The sequence below is a fragment of the Dendropsophus ebraccatus genome, chromosome 13 (assembly GCF_027789765.1).
Source record: "Dendropsophus ebraccatus isolate aDenEbr1 chromosome 13, aDenEbr1.pat, whole genome shotgun sequence".
NCBI lineage: Eukaryota > Metazoa > Chordata > Amphibia > Anura > Hylidae > Dendropsophus > Dendropsophus ebraccatus.
The window spans coordinates 43,454,945-43,472,398 of NC_091466.1; the positions used below are offsets into that span (position 1 = coordinate 43,454,945).

At 41.5% G+C, this 17,454-nt stretch overlaps 1 protein-coding gene across 4 annotated transcripts in view; it reads right to left on the minus strand.

The window, feature by feature from the left end:
- Nucleotides 1–17,454, minus strand: part of SYNE2 (spectrin repeat containing nuclear envelope protein 2) — a 225,701-nt gene that overhangs the window by 55,433 nt on the left and 152,814 nt on the right. For all 4 annotated transcript variants that reach the window (XM_069949162.1, XM_069949164.1, XM_069949163.1 and 1 more), the window contains 12 exons: nt 17,146–17,305; nt 16,642–16,779; nt 15,042–15,179; nt 14,566–14,775; nt 13,737–13,838; nt 10,764–10,883; nt 9,539–9,739; nt 6,728–6,886; nt 6,444–6,575; nt 5,737–5,933; nt 4,999–5,131; nt 1,730–1,912 (listed from right to left, as the gene is read on the minus strand). In XM_069949162.1, the coding sequence (XP_069805263.1) occupies nt 1,730–1,912; nt 4,999–5,131; nt 5,737–5,933; nt 6,444–6,575; nt 6,728–6,886; nt 9,539–9,739; nt 10,764–10,883; nt 13,737–13,838; nt 14,566–14,775; nt 15,042–15,179; nt 16,642–16,779; nt 17,146–17,305 (1,873 nt within the window). The remainder of the gene's footprint in view (nt 1–1,729; nt 1,913–4,998; nt 5,132–5,736; nt 5,934–6,443; nt 6,576–6,727; nt 6,887–9,538; nt 9,740–10,763; nt 10,884–13,736; nt 13,839–14,565; nt 14,776–15,041; nt 15,180–16,641; nt 16,780–17,145; nt 17,306–17,454) is intronic.

Here is a 17,454-nt window from a genome sequence, read left to right on the forward strand (position 1 = left end):
TGAGCTTCCGGCCAGTGATAGAGGCAGCGTGTGCCGGAAGCTCACCGGACCGAAGCGGCACAACCCCCCCCCCAGGTGGCAAGGGGGGCCGTGCGGGCCCCCCTAGCGTAGCGGTCGGGCCCCCCCCATGTCTCTTAGGGTCCGGGCCCCATACGGCAGTACCGGTTGTACTGCCCTATCGGCGGCCCTGCCTGTATGTATACTGTATAATACAATATACAGGGAAACAACATGGCATATATATAGAGAAGGGCAAAACAACATGTCTTATATATATGAGAACCATGTTGTTTCCCTGTATACTGGGAAACAACATGGTTCATATATAATATAATAGTCATGTTGTTGCCCCTCTGTATATATGAGACATGTTGTTTTGCCCTTCTCTATATATAAGCCATGTTGTTTCCCTGTATATTGTATTATACAGTATACAGGGAGACAACAGGGCTTATATGCAGAGGGACAGCAAGCAACATGTCTAATATATTGAACCTGAGGCATGTAATATATTCACCACGTTTCCCTGTTCACTGCACAGTACTCCGGCAGCCATCCTCATGGGCTGAGTCCTGACGTCGTCCTCAGTTAATACATGAAGGGGGAGGAGTCTCAGCTGCCGCATACAGCGTTCACAGACTCCTCTCCCTTCTGCTGGCCTGAGTCTGAGGACCGTGCCCGGGGGGGGGGGGGGGGGGAGGGGGGGTGTAGTGCAGCTGACATCAGGACTCAGAGCACAGGCACTGCACAGCATCTACAAGGGGGAGCTTGCGCCGTGCAGACCAGGGACAAGGAAGATGTCACGTCAGCCGGGGGGGAGGGGGGAGCAGCTGACGGCAGCACAGGCACAATACCTACAAGGGAGCTTGCTTGGGGACCAGGGACAGGGAATATGTCACAGCGGGCAGGGGCCCCCTAGGGCGCAAGGGCCCCCGGACAGCCGCCTATCATGTTCAATGGGTAAGACGGCCCTGATTTTATGTTTAAACAATCCTGCCAAAGTTGGTGGGTTTGTCTAACTTTAAACTCATGTGAACAGCCAGCCTACCTGTTGGCTATAAACTTCATATACAACACAAGATTTTCATGTTTTGGATACACATTAGGAAAAGTATGGGATTAAAAAAAGTCATGTGACAATTACCAATGAAGTGGTCTAGTGTAGAGAAAAAGTGACTCAATAATGATATTTGAGAGCGTTCTTTACTTTAAGAATAGTAACTGATTTGCCAAACTTTAATGGGTTAATGGGTTTCTCCGAACCAAAGCTTAAATGAACTGCACCAAAACAGCTAACAAACACAGGCTTCTACATGTTTAAGTGCTGTTAAAAAAAAAAAATTGCTCTGGAGGGATCTGTAATTGATCTCTTACATACTATTACTGGTATCAAGCTGCAAAACGACCCAGCAGTTTTCCTACTGTTAATGCTCCCTGGTGAAGTAAAACATAAAAAAATATATACTGAGCTTTCTTTTAGTGACGGCCCATACTGTCAGACTAAGAAAGTGGAAGTAAACATGTCCAACCACAGTCTAAGATTAGTTTAAGGAGATTCTCCACATGCACAGAATGGAAGAACTTAAAGCAGAGTTACAGGGCAAACAGGCAAACATTATTATGAAGGTCATGGGACGATTTTGTCTCTACTTCCATTGGAGCACCCAAGTACAATAAATAAAACAGTCCATCTGGATGGATGGATCTTAACATAGGAATGGCTCCTTACTTGTTGCAGCTTGTCTTGAGTAGCAGGCAATGCTCCTATAAGTTCCGTCCAACCTTCCTCAAACTTTGTCAAGTTGAGTTTTAGGACTGAAGTATCCGACTCCCTCAATCGGAGAAGCTGGTTACCAGCATTCACTACTGAGGTCTTTAAGGAAGATTTCTGGTCCACATCATTTGTAAATTCCTGTAAATGCAAGAAAATAACATGTGTTTAATACAATCCATAAAAAAACAGGTATAACAAAAAGAGAACCCAGCTTAATCCATTTTCTAAAACAGTAGACCTTTCTGTCAATCATAAAACCCTACCATAAGTGCCTAAATACTACAGATGAGTGCAACTTGAGCATGCTTGAGTCCGATCATTCCTGACTGAAGAAGCTGGATGCAGCTCTAGGGAGTCCAGGAAGCCTATGGCTATATCTCTGTTTTCCAGGACTCCCTAGGGCTGTATCCAACGTCTTTAGCCACTGGTATTTAAATGCCAAACCATCAAACTTGAGCATTCTCAAGCTTAATCATCTCTACTAAATACCTATATTTCGAGGGTGGGCAGTGACCTGTCCACTCAATTTGGTGAGAACCGGTGATAGCAGAAAGACTATCCTTATTAGAGAGATAAAGTCCATCTTCAGTTAGATTATTAGATAAAATGACCCTTCATAAGTATTAGGATTCATACATGTATAATATTTTATATATTTTTATTTTCCAGTACAATAACCAAAAGAGTAGTTCCTCACTCTTTCCAGGACTTCCCATAATAACCGCTTCTCTATGACGTCCAAGCCTCTTAAAATGTCTTATGGTGAGGCCGTTAGTTATCCCATTAACATGTGGTAATGGCTGGGTTTATTCTTGGAAGTCTGTCCTTTATCTCCTGCAGGAGACTGAATTATTCAGCTATTCTAGAATTATTTCTCAGGTTTCTGTAGCATCAAGTGTTTTTGGCACAGGAACATTTAGAAGGCAAGAGTTTGGTATAGGATATGAAGACATTTAATAAATTATGTCAAAAAAAGACCCAACAGAAATATCAGTTTGTTGATCTCTGGCGTGCAATGCCGCTGTGATATTTGTACTGGATGTTCTAAATGCTGAGTGAGAATAAAGTGTAAACCATTTACTGGCAATGTCCAATGGAGAGTTAACCAATGCACTGCTCGGGTTCAGATAGTCTGTGAAGGCTTCCTAGTCTACTAAGTGGGCCTCAAAGTCTAAATAGAAGGGTGGCTACACATAAATAAGGCCAATGATACTATGACAGGGTTGTAGAAAGTGGGGATAAACCACCCTTCCAGGGATCATCTCTCCAGCAGAGTAGTGGTGGATGTATGTTAGGTTTTGGACTGGTTCTAATTGGCCAACAAGTAAAAGAAAGACTGGCTACAATTCAAGGTAAAAGGTCAAACATTCTCTCCACACAATGTAGTGGGAAGAGGATTCTCCTTCTATTAACAATTTAGTTCTCCCTTGTTTTCAAATGGTTTCCTAATTTTAATCCTGCCTGTAAGGATAGTGCTAAAAATTTTTATTCTACAGGGCAGGTAGTGTCATCATATTATTAGGCTTAGTGGCCAGAAGAAAATCTAAACTATTTCAGTATTATTTAAAAGGTATATGGTAAAACTTGATTGAAAATTTAAAGCAACACAATCTGACCTCCCCCCCCAAACCACTTGTACCTTCGGATAGCTGCTTTTAATCCAAGATCTGCCCTGGGGTCCGTTCGGCAGATGATGCAGTAATTGTCATTAAATTTACTTTTAAAATTGCAGCCCTGTGCCCTATGGGCGTATCTGTGCTCTAACTTTGCACCACCCCCTCCGTCCCTCCTCCCCACCCTCTTCATCATTAGGAATGCAACTGGAACATTTACTGCTGTTTGAACATTGCACAGGTGTATTAATGATCCAGCCCATGTGCTGTGGTAACACAGGTGGTGAATAGGAGGCAATCTGCCTGGAGCATTCCTAATGATGAGGAGGGTGGGGAGGAGGGACGGAGGGGGTGGTGCAAAGTTAGGGCACAGATACGCTTATAGGGCACGGAGCTGCAATTTTAAAAGTACATTTTTATGACAATAACTGCATCACCTGCCGAACGGACCACAGGACAGATCTTGGATTAAAAGCAGCTATCCGAAGGTAAAAGTGGTTTGGGGGGGTCAGATTGTGGGTACAGAGTCACTTTAAGGCTCCGCTACCTTCATATCATGGGGCACATGACACAAGTTTTTATCACCTTGATTTATAACCTATAGTACTGTATTTTCCTTGCATATAAGGCTACTTTTTAACCCGGGAAAACCTTCTCAAAAGTCAGGGGTCGTCTTTTATGGCAGGTGTCGTCTTATAGGGCGGGTGCTGAAAAATGTCCGAATCAGACTGGAAAATCTGCAGTTGCCACATACGGTGGGGGGAGCTAAAAACAGCCGCAACTCCAATGTATGCAGCGACCGTATGAAGGGCAATGCAAGCTGCAGGTGTCCGGGGTGTGGGAAAAAAAGAGATAAGGTAGAGGAGCACTGTGTCCACAAAACACACCTCTTTCACCTGCCTGGCTGCCCTTGTATCCTGCTATATTACTATTTCTCCTTCTCTGCCTTTCAGATCTTGCTGCTGTTTTTTTTTATTCATTTTTATTTGGTGTGTGTTAGAAGAGGGGTAGTCTTATACGACAAGAATATCCCAAACTCTATATTTTAACTGGAAAGTTGGGGGTCGTCTTATATGCCCTTATATGATGGAAAATACAGTAATTCCTATACTTTATATAATTTCTCATAATATCCAGTATACTCCTCCCATTGGTGGTCTTTGCCGAATACTTGTAGTAGTAATCCATGGATAGACTGCAAGTGGATGCAAACATAATTAGTGGAAATAAAGAGTATGATTAAACTCCGACCAGGAGTCTGATTGGCCGGGGCTGAGGCCACATCAATTGCTAGAAGTTGCTAAATCTCTTTCTATTTGGCCTTTAGCATTTATTACCTATACGTGGAACAGGTGATAAATGTTAGTGGTGGAGGCCCAAAATCAGCCCCCCCCATTCCTAAAATGAGGGATCCCTATACTGGATGCGGTAAAGCAGGGGTTGTATAGCATGATGGCCAAAAATGCTTGCAGTCTGCTCCATACATGTCTACAGCTTATCAGTTGACTTCGTCCGAGCCTACCAATATAACATGTATCAAGCATTGATAGAGTCACCCCCGCTCCAAAATAAGTATCACAATGAAGTGTTACTCCTTATTGGTTGTCTTACAAAGAAGTTGTTCAAGTTGTTTCTGATGGTGTCCAGTTTCTGAGAAGCATCCAGGGACTGCATTCTGCTAATGCTCAACTTCTGTCGGGCAGATTCCAGCCAAGTCGATAATTCAGATGAGTCTTTGTTATAACTGAGGGAGGAAATCGAAAAAAAAAATAAGCACAATCCCTGTGTTTAAACAAGTACATGAAATAACCCTAACTCCTGAAGTATGCTCTCAAAGCCATTAAGTACTGTAATATAATTACGGTATCTAGAGGAAATCTACGAGAGGATGTGGCTTTGCCCTTTCCAATAACTCTCGCTCACAACGCAGCCGTCTGTTTGGCAGCAGCCTTTGTGTTGCCAATTGTTAGCATTGCTGACAATCACGAAGCCCATACTCCATTCACTGGTCTAAAACCAAGGAAATGTTATGCGGCTCTTAGGATCAGAAATGGAACATAACTTGCGAGGGAACAAAATGGCTACGTCTACGAAGGGTGAAGACATTAACTGAATCAGAGAATGCTATTAACATACATGGAGCCTATAATGAGTGGTTTATATTTGTATAAGGATCTGTTATGTCTTCTTTAATTTGTTTCTTTTTATTCAAAAACCTAAAATTGTTTTCCAAGTATTAAGGGGAAAAAAATTGTATTTTCCAAAGTCTAAAACGGATTCAGATTTTTTGAAGATTCTGAATCCAGAAACTGACATACGGTATAACACATGATACTTAGTGATTCTGACCTTGTTAGATGGCTAATAAGAGACTCCAATCTGTGCAGCTCATGGTTGACTTTCTTGGATAGTTGTGTCCATTGCTGTTCCATCTTGGTAATCTGTCCGTCAAGTTCTGAGCAAGCGACTGTGCTCTGTAACGTTTTACCGGCCACAACTAACTGGCTCAGTCTGGATTCATTCTCATCAATATGCTTCTGAACTTTCTGAAAAGGTAATATGAATTATTGTTAACAGTTTTATTGTACTTTTGGTTAGGTTTTCAACATGACCGATTATCAAGGAGATAAGCTGCAAGAGGTGTCCAGCAATCACTTAAAGCACATGTATCATAAGGTACATTGCTTTGTGTTCTGTTACATGAACATACCGATGCCATGGTTCTTTTTTTGAACCGCTGCCTGAGCGGGGACAGGCATGAAGCACTGGGGGCAGGCCCGACAACCCCCAGTGTGACGATCTCTCCTCCCCTCGCTCCATTGTTTCTAATGGAGCCACGTCACAGAGGGGAGAAGGCCGGCCCACCCCTAGAACAGTGTAGTGGTTCGAAAAAAGAGCCGCAGCACCAACATCCCTATGCTGGCAACAGTCTGTTCATGTAAAAAGCAGAAAGCGATGTACCTAGTGGTGCCTAGTGCTTTAAGGTCCTCATACACCTTTTACTTTTGTCAGACGTCGGTATAAGATGATGTCACTTGAGACAGGATTGGATTTACCTGGTACTGTTTTAGCCGTTCTGTAACCCTTTCTACCGACTCTTCCACCAAACTGCTTGTAGGGATTGTGGCTTCCAAGGCCTCATATTTCTTCATGATATAATCATATTTCGAGTCAAAGTCATTCCAGTTCTGTTAACATACATGATAAACAAAACATTAGATCCTGGGCCACAACTATTTACACACTGGGTTGTGGTCAGTAAAGTTAGATATGGAGTAGATATGATAACAGTAGAAATATATGTGAACACTATAGGGCATGTCAGTGCTGCTAACATTACCTTCATTAAGACCATTATATTAATACAGTGGTCATCTGAGTGTTGTCTTAGGGTCTCAGCCTCTTGTGTCACTGTCTCTATAGGCTTGACAAGGTCTGGATTCCGTGACGAGAAGTCTTGGAGCAGCAGAACCTGACTTTCCAGATGACTGAAAAACTTCTGTTTTAGAAAAGATATAAGGACATTTTACTGGATATCTTACTATATGAAACATCATGTATAATCAGTAACCATATTCCCAATGTCACTGGATGAAAAAAAACAAAACAAATATTGATAACCATAGCCTGCCAAGAAAGGAGATTTAAAGGAGTTCTCCAGCAAAAATCTTTTTCTTTCAAATCAACTGGTTTCAGAAAGATATATAGATTTGTAATTTACTTCTATTTAAAAATCTTAAGTCTTCCAGTACTGATGTATGTCCTGCTGGAAATGTTTTCTTTTCTGTCTGACACAGTGCTCTCTGCTGACATCTCAGCAAGAAAAGTTTTTTATGGGGATTTGCTACTGCTCTGGACAGTTCCTGTCTTTGGCCAGAGATGTCAGCAGAGAGCACTGTGTCAGACTGAAAAGAATACAACATTTCCTGCAGGGCACACAGCAGCTACTTATGGGAGGACTTAAAAATTCTAAATAGAAGTAAATTACAAATCTATATAACTTTCTGAAACCAGTTGATTTGAAAGAAAAAGATTTTCGCTGGATAACCCCTTTAAGGCTCGGCTCACATAGTGCTATTGCTGTACACCTCAGGTATAGGTCTGTATGCTGATGAAAAGGTTATTTGTATACCACCCCACATAGCAGAAGGTCTATTCATTTTATTGGCAATAATATAGCCAGCTGGTGACTTGGTTAAGGCCTGTTCCCACATGTACACATTTTGTTGTAGTCAATATCATGGTCTTCTGTGTTACCGAGAACTGCAAAGTAAATGCATATAAACGGGAAGTAGTCTAGACGCAGTCACCAGCTGATACTTGGGTATACATTTACAACACTATGGGAACTGTCCTAACCAGCAAGCTACACTGAGCCAAGTCTATGGTCCACTTCTTTTATAAATCCAAAAAGGCAAATTCATATCACCCGTCAACTTTTTTGATACCCAAGAGGGATGGAGGAAAAAAATGTATATTGATGAGAATTTATAAACTAAAAGATGAAATGATAAACTATAAAAGTCTATGCTGTGTAACATACGGGTTCATTTACTTTCTGGGGACGTGGATTGCCTAACTTTTTATTACACAATCAATTAAAGTAAGAGTAAAAATAGCTGACTAAGCTGAGGCTCTATATAAGTCCGTCCACACTCTCAGTGAAAATAACCGTAATCCAAGGAAGAGGGACTTGAGAACTTTGAGAGATTAGGAGGGAGATCAAGAGTGGTGAATGAGGACAGTAAACTGGTAAAACAGCATAAGACGATTATCTAATTTATCATCAGACCCTTGTGGTCTATGAGGAAGTAGAGCTTTTACCAGGAATACATTGAACGGAGTCTTGAATCAATCCATGTTGGCCATGCACATAAGACACTTACTGTATGTCCCATCTACATACTATGGATTGCTCTCTTCTGAATATGGTTTAGAGACACACTGTAAAGCTGCAATAAATATGTGCTAAGGATACCCTATATTATAGGGTTAAGAACTAGAAACATGTTAAAAGTTTTGATTGGTTGGGGTCTGGGTGTTCAGAGCTGATTGTTAGAGCTGGGGAAAGTGTCTTTTGGAAGACAATGAGAGAAGTGCATAGTGATTCTAGTGATCATTTTCTGATGGATTACTGCACCTCAGCTTCAATTCACGTCCATGAGGCCTAAACTGCAGTAACCCAGCACAACCACTACATAAAGTATGGAGCTGTCTGCCAACAGCTGATTGGTGGTGGTGCCAGGTGTTGGACCCTACTAATCAGATATTGATGACCAGCTCGCTGATTGATTCTACTAATTGCCGGAGGTGGGGTCCACTGTAAGTCTATAGAGTCTGTCTCTGCAATGAGTCATATAGAGCAGTGAGCTGACGACTATACCCCCTATTACATGGGGTGATGTGGAGAGCAAGGGAGCGCCAACCTGTCAGGTCAGTGCTCACTTGCTCCTTGTTCCCCTGCCCGCTGCCAGTGCTATTATACACACCAACAGCAAGCGGGTAAGAGACGGGGACTGCCTGGGCAATCGTCAGCAAATACGAGACAGCAGCAGTCTGTTCCCGACACTCCTGTTACACGGAGTGTCAGGCTGATTTTTAGCGTTTTATCCTGTTAAGAGATAATGATCAGCCGACATTGTGCACAAAGCGATTATCAGCCGTAACGGCCGAATAGGACGATAATCGTTTCGATTGGTGTAATAGGGCCTTAAGTCAATCAATTGGTGGCGGTCCCACCACTAAGATCCCAAACCAATCCCTACCTTTTAAAACTTTTGACATGTCTATGTAGTATATGTCGAGAGATTTTTTTAAGTGACAGTAACGCTCTTCGAAGGTTGTTTTTTTAAAAGCATAAAGAGTTGGAGGATGCATTCCTAGCAGGGGTCCTCAGTTTGCAAAACCCCTTTAATAATAAAGAGTATGGAGGAAGAGCTAAAAGATATGACTGTGCCAGGAATCAGAGGCAAATCTGTAATTCCACAATGATGTCACACCGCTATTACCAGATGACTGCTTTCATTTACAGACATGGCTATAGGCAGGATACAGGACATAACTACTGTGCCGCACACAGCCTTGTATTCAATTATGTAACTCACTTCTTTTAAGAGACATTTTATGCCCACAGTGAGAGCTGTTTACATACCCTGTGGTTCTCTATATGAGAGTTTAGGCTTTCTTTACTTCGGCTGCAATATTCTCGACTTTTTTCAATCTTTTCTTTTCCCAAAGAAAGCAGCTCATATAATCCGCGCAGCAACGTCTCCACTTGTGCCTTACTAATAATGGCGCTGCTACATGTATCCTGGTGGGAGCGAAGAATGTGCCAGGTATCATCCAGGACATCCTAGAAGAACACACAGTCATCAATAAAGACTGGAAAATATAGAACTCTGTAAGCGTTAGCAGCACATACAACTGATGTCAGCTAGAGGACGACTGCGGAGTAGAACTAATGTCTTCTCAATGTTAACAATTTTACTAAATTTGTTCTTAAGTGTTATGGACATCAATGACATTTTTAGCCTGTGTTCACACACATTGGCCGTTGTTTTAAAATAACAGGAATTATCTGCCATTAAATGACGGTCATCCACTCAATTTCAACAGTGTGTAAATATAGCCTTTCTGTGTTTTCAACCCACTCCTGGTTTTGGTTGCAAATACGAACCAAAAATACTGTGTGGGAATAGCCCTTAGGCTGCAAGCATCACCTCTTCATTCATTTTCAGATCCAGATATGCCATTTGCAACCTGCTCCTAGTATCTGATGTTTCTCAAGTGTCATGTCACTCCCAGTGATATATGGTGGGTGTGAGGTCTGTGTGCCCAGGGTGCTGCTTCCATTACTAGGTCTCATATACTGGCATACTTTATCCTTGTACAGCCAGCTGGGCCTCCCTTTCCTGTACACAGATTCTGCTGCAGCAAACAGGCAAGACATTGTGAATAAAGAAAGCTGCTTCGTCTTCTGTTTAGGTAGCAAGTGAGCAAAAAAAAATTATATAAATAATAATAATAATAATAATAATAATAATAATAATAATAATAATAATAATTCTACAGCCTTTAAAAAAAATATATCTACGGAAACCAAAGTACCAGTTTTCTCCTTAAGGTGGCACTACACACATACATTGTTAAATTCTTTCATTTTTACTATCTACTTATTTACCCCAATGGCATAGGATTTCCTACACTACGTGACATCACAGTGTTTGCTTGGAATAATTTCCATTTCATTATACATTTTCTAGCGTAGAATACCCCTATTCCAATACAGCTGATGCCCTTGTTTCTGTCTACCCATCTAATAGAGCATCACCACCAACACCACCAAACCATTCCACCTGACCATCTTGCATCCTCACCTCCAGTTTGTGAATCTCCTGGTTGGAACATATAGGGATGGAAAGTTTCTCTCCTCTCTCATTCAGGGTTGACACTTGGTTTTCTAAGCTCAGAAGTTCATCCTCATACACAGCTGCCACCTGAGAGGAACCAAACATAGATACATGGTGTAAAATTATATATGTATGTATATACAGTATATATTATATATATATATATATACACACACACACACACAGTGGGGAAAAAAAGTATTTAGTCAGTCACCAATAGTGCAAGTTCTCCCACTTAAAAACATGAGAGGCGTCTGTAATTGACACCATATGTAGACCTCAACTATGAGAGACAAAATGAGAAAACAAATCCCAAAAATCACATTGTCTGATTTTGTAAGAATTTATTTGCAAATTATGGTGGAAAATAAGTATTTGGTCACCTACAAACAATCAAGATTTCTGGCTCTCACACACCTGTAACTTCTTCTTTAAGAGTCTCCTCTTTCCTCCACTCATTACCTGTAGTAATGGCACCTGTTTAAACTTGTTATCAGTATAAAAAGACACCTGTGCACACCCTCAAACAGTCAGACTCCAAACTCCACTATGGTGAAGACCAAAGAGCTGTCAAAGGACACCAGAAACAAAATTGTAGCCCTGAACCAGGCTGGGAAGACTGAATCTGCAATAGGCAACCAGTTTGGAGTAAAGAAATCAACTGAGGGAGCAATAATTAGAAAATGGAAGACATACAAGACCACTGATAATCTCCCTCGATCTTGGGCTCCATGGGGCTCCACACAAAAGATCACAAGTACGGTGAGCAAAAATCCCAGAACCACACGGGGGGACCTAGTGAATGAACTGCAGAGAGCTGGGACAAATGTAACAAAGCCTACCATCAGTAACACACTACGCCGCCATGGACACAGATCCTGCAGTGCCAGACGTGTCCCACTGCTTAAGCCAGTACATGTCTGAGCCCGTCTGAAGTTTGCTAGAGAGCATTTGGATGATCCAGAAGAGTATTGGGAGAATGTCCTATGGTCTGATGAAACCAAAGTGGAACTGTTTGGTAGTAACACAACTTGTCGTGTTTGGAGGAAAAAGAATACTGAGTTGCATCCATCAAACATCATACCTACTGTAAAGCATGGGGGTGGAAACATCATGCTTTGTGGCTGTTTCTCTGCAAAGGGGCCAGGACGACTGATCCGGGTACATGAAAGAATGAATGAGACCATGTATCGTGAGATTTTGAGTGCAAACCTCCTTCCATCAGCAAGGGCATTGAAGATGAAATGTGGCTGGGTCTTTCAACATGACAATGATCCAAATCACACCGCCAGGGCAATGAAGGAGTGGCTTCGTAAGAAGCATTTCAAGGTCCTGGATTGGCCTTGCCAGTCTCCAGATCTCAACCCTATAGAAAACCTTTGGAGGGAGTTGAAAGTCCGTGTTGCCAAGTGACAGCCCCAAAACATCACTGCTCTAGAGGAGATCTGCATGGAGGAATGGGCCAACATACCAACAACAGTGTGTGCCAACCTTGTGAAGACTTACAGAAAATGTTTGACCTCTGTCATTGACAACAAAGGATATATAACAAAGTATTGAGATGAAATTTTGTTACTGACCAAATACATATTTTCCACCATAATTTGCAAATAAATTCTTACAAAATCAGACAATGTGATTTTCTGGATTTGTTTTCTCATCTTGTCTCCCATAGTTGAGGTCTACATATGGTGTCAATTACAGACACCTCTCTCATCTTTTTATGTGGTGGAACTTGCACTATTGGTGGCTGACTAAACACTTTTTTTCCCCACTGTATATATATATAGACATATATGTATATATACACACACATACAGTATATATATATATATATATATATATATATTCCTTTGTTTATTGTCATTTATTATATTATATATAAAGATGATCTTTTGTTTGTGTATTGGTACTTATTCTGGTTACATAGACATACATTTATCAGGAATATCCTAGGCTGCTAGACAGGATCTTGGAACAATTATGGCTACTGATTAAAGGGCTTTACCAGAACTTTTTTTTTTATTGCTGACATGTTCAGGCTAGACCAGTGCTTCTCAATTCCAGTCCTCAGGCCTCACCAACAGGTCATGTTTTGAGGATTTCCTTAGTATTTAACAAGTGATATAATTATAGTCAGTGCATCAGGTATTCTCACAGGTGTCCTTTGTATGGGATATCCTCAAAACATGACCTGTTGGTGAGGCCTGAGGACTGGAATTGAGAAGCACTAGGCTAGACCAATCTTTTTTATTTGAGTTGTGGACACCTTGCACCCTTGATGATCACATGTTCTGTAGAACCACGGTACGGTGTGATGTACCTGGAGCCAGAAGCAGACAACGCTGTGCCATGTATAGTGGCTGTGCTGGGTTACTGCAGCTCAGCTCCCATCACCCAGCACGGCCACTACATGATGCACATAGATGTCTGCTTCCATCTCATTGTACTGTAGGTGTGGGCACTACAGTCCTGGTGAACAGCTGATCTGTGAAACTCCAGATGTCAGATGTCAGAGGGTAAACAATCAATAAAAATGTCCTAAAAACCTCTTTAAGGGCAGTGATATCCAATTGGCAAGGGTGTCATTTTATGTGACTTTAGGATTGTTCCCAGTCCAAGACAGGCAAATTGGTTACAAATAAGCTACTGGTCCGACTCACCTAACGATTAATGATTGGCAGCATTCTGTTGATAATGGCCCTGGAATGAATGCTGCCAATCACTGATGGGTGGGCAGGGAAAAGTGGAAGCTCATAAATATCATGGACTACTGAGGGCATGCTCACACTGTAGACCACAGTGATGATTTTATCAGAAGTACAGCACCTATTACGATAACCAATATGGTGTCTTACACAGGGTACCTGTCACCAGGTTCATGCTGTCCTCGGATAAATCTGGTGACAGATCCCCTTTAATAAGTAGGAAGTTCACTACCTGGATCAGCCCGGCCGGCTCACCAATCCCGCTGTTACTCAGTCGCTGTATAAGATCTGTTTTCTTCTTTACTAGGACATCATATAACAAGCAGATGTCATTCTATGATTAAAATAAAGGGAAAAAATCATAAAAAAAAAACCTGAGAGTGGAATGGAATTTATGCTCAAACACTTTTTTTGTCAAATTTATTCTTATGCATGTGAAAATTTAGGAGTAAATTGACAACTGGGCGCAATCATTACCTTTGGCTATATCACAGGTGCCCAACTATAGCCCTCTAGCTGGTGCAAAACTACAATTACCATAATGCCTGAACAACTAAAACTTTGGTTGCCAAGGCATAATGGGAATTGTAGTTTAGCAACAGCTGGAGGGCTGCGAGTTTGACATCACTGGTCATATGCCCTATGGTTTACTAATGCACACGATGGATACTTATGTGTACAATATTCATGGTTATTTCATCTCATTGGATCACACCTATGTGCAGGCAGCTAGGAATACCATAGTATTGCCAGAGACACATGCTGCCAGAGGGCATCTAAGAATACTATAAAGGTACAAAATGCGTTAGTAGCTGGGGAGGAGTGCAATGAAAAAAAAGATATTGACTTATGTAATCATTTATTTATATTAACAATGATAATTATTATAGTGCAATTTCCTGGGTGCACAACCGCATGAGACAGGCTGCACACACCTATAGGAAATCCATGGCTGTATTGTATGTAGTTGAAGGGTGTGATCGGGAGGTCGCCCACACGCCCTACTCTTCTGCTCCACAATAATTAATGCACCTCAGAGGGTGAAGGTGTAAATGCATTACCTGGTAGTTATTGTGCTTATCCAGTTCTCCTTGCATACACCTGGATCTGGTTTTGGCTGTATTGTGAATCTGAAGGAGCCAGCCCCTTAGGTCACTGTAACACTGGGACAAAATGCTGGTGTGCGCACCCTCATGGGTGATTGGTGATAGCAGCGAGCTAGTGTTAGAGCCCATTTCCTCAGAAAGTGCATGCAAATCCTTTGTAAGTTTCTGGAAAAAAAAATTTTGTTCTTAAAAAAATAAAAAACATTTTGTATTATAAGGTTACATTACAATCAAGCAGATGCCGCTTAGCAAGAAAAGGCAACCAGTAAAGACTTTTGTCTGAAACGCGTTGGCTAAGCTGAAGAAGCTTACTTTCCACGTGTTTTTAATATATGCTAAGGAAAGTAAAGACATTTTCTTTTATCCTGCATACTGGCTCTGTAAATCCTTTGCACAGGAGCTGTATATTTCAGATTTGCACCCTGGTTTACCTCATAGAAGGTCAGTTCTGCAGCAGCTTCCTCCCTGGTCAGGTTATCCAGATCTAACATCTCCTCAATGTTCTGCAGCCACTGGGACACTGAACACATCCAGACAAATAGAGCTCCATGGAGATTTCTGGCACTCTCCTAAATAAAACAGTTAACGTAAGTTAGGTCCTATTCTCCTCATGATTTGGGGGTATAATACTGGTATGTGTCAGGGTATAAGCAATAAGGTATTGTGATGTACAGTGTGGCCTACCCCACTAAGTGTTATAGATAAAATACAGTCTACTAGTGATGGGAGGGGGAGCAAGGAGGCATTAGAGCCCTCAGCGCTTCAGGAGCTTGGGAAAACCCCTGACATTCTTCACTATGAAAGGCACAGTATATGTCTCCTTGACCTTACAGCTATCTAATATTGTCAGCAATTTGGAACATAATTTACAGCTGACAGATACATTTTAAAGGGAATGTGTCAGAGAATTGTTGGAATAATATTTTTATGAATTTTTGGTGGCATTGTTCTAAAACTAAGATGAGACTTCCTGTTCTGTCTGTGGTGATAAGAGGTAGAGATGAGCAAACCGGCCAAGGTTCGGGTTCGTATGAACCTGAACTCTCGGCTTCTGATTCCCGCTGTCTGCCTGCTCCGTGGAGAGGGTGGATACAGCCTGAGGACCGCCTGGAAAACTGGGATACAGCCATAGCCATGGGCTGTATCCCAGTTTTCTAGGCGGTCCTCAGGCTGTATCCACCCTCTCCACGGAGCGGGCAGACAGCGGGAATCAGAAGCCGAGAGTTCAGGTTCATACGAACCCGAACCTCAGCCAGTTTGCTCATCTCTAATAAGAGGAGGCTGCTGTAAAGTGATCTGTACAGCATTACAGCGACATGCGACACCAGTAGATAGATTACAGCAGTAAAAGATAACAGCAGCTCCCCATGGAATGACCTTTTTAAAGGTTACAGTGCACGCTCAATGATACTTCACATTCATTTCAAGGGGAGAGAGTCTGTCTATTGTCATCTATGTCCATAAGTCTTGCTGTAAAGCGTATCACTAAATGTTGTTAAGCAGCACAGGCAGGATTGCAGCCTCCATAATGTACAAAAAAAAAAATTAGTCAGAAAATAGAAACAGATTAGAATAAAAGAACTTTAAGTATCTGATTCTAATCGGCAAAATAAAATTTAGGTGACACATTTCCTTTAAGCCTTGGTCACATAGTAAATTAAAAGGGTAGAGAAGTCCACTTTGAACAATGCCTTTTTTTTAACAGTTCTATGATGAGAAGTATTCTGCTGTGGCATGTGATAAAAATCGACAGTAAGTGTTCATTTCCTTTGTAGCACCACATCAGGGTAAAAGGAGCATTACACATGTCCCATTGCAATCAGTGGGCTGCCCACGTAATACAGGGATATGTTGGGTCCTCCAGTGGGAGAGATGCTCTTTGTAACCACTTACTGCTCTGGCTAATAGAGGACGACCCTGACAGTGCAAAAGTTAATAACTGTAAGTTTCCTGAGAGCGATACATGGTTTACAATATACTATCAGTGTCCCTGATGGTTGCAGATAACACATCCTGCAGCAGTATTCTTACCTGAGTAAGAGGGGATGAAGCCTCTTCATTCAAAGTCTTAAGCCGCCTGAGGAATTGCTTAGATTCTTCTATAAGTGGTGATTTTACAGTGCTTACGGGGATTCTGGATATGAAGCTGATCTTCACTTCTTTTAAAGCCTAATATTGTAAGAAACAGAGTATAAACATGTTCTAAATTAAAGGTTAACATAAATAATCTGATCAGAAAAGCTAGAACAGACACTATTTGGGTGAAAGAATGATTTTTAATATGTGACCTCAATGGCTGTCTAAAAGGGACAATGCTGCTATATATGTTGATGGTAGCTATTTCTGCTCAGTAGTGACTAAATCCTATAGGACCAGCCTTAGACATTACTTAGAATTATTTTACATGGAGAAAGTGTTGATAATAAGAAAGATATATATAATAAAGTGTAAAATGTTATTTTCTTTCGAAGAATGCCATAAGATACAAGCTGTATGTATTATTATACTAGTATGACATCAGAGCACAAGACTTACATCTGGTTCATTAGTATGTCTGGAAGAAGTCGCCTTCATCCTGTATGACAGCTCCCTCTGTAGATACAGCCACTTGCTCCAGGTAATATCTTCAATCACAGACAAAGGAGTTTTACTTCGCGACTTAGTGGGTGTTGAGGGTCCATCCCCAGCTGGGCTCCTGAAACAAATGACAGTACAATTAACATTGGTCCAAGACCACTACAGCAGGGTGGTCCAGTGTCACCAGGGAACAGAATCTATATGGTAAAGTATTTCCAACAACAGAATTCATTTAACATCAAATAGAACAGCATTGATTTCTGGGAC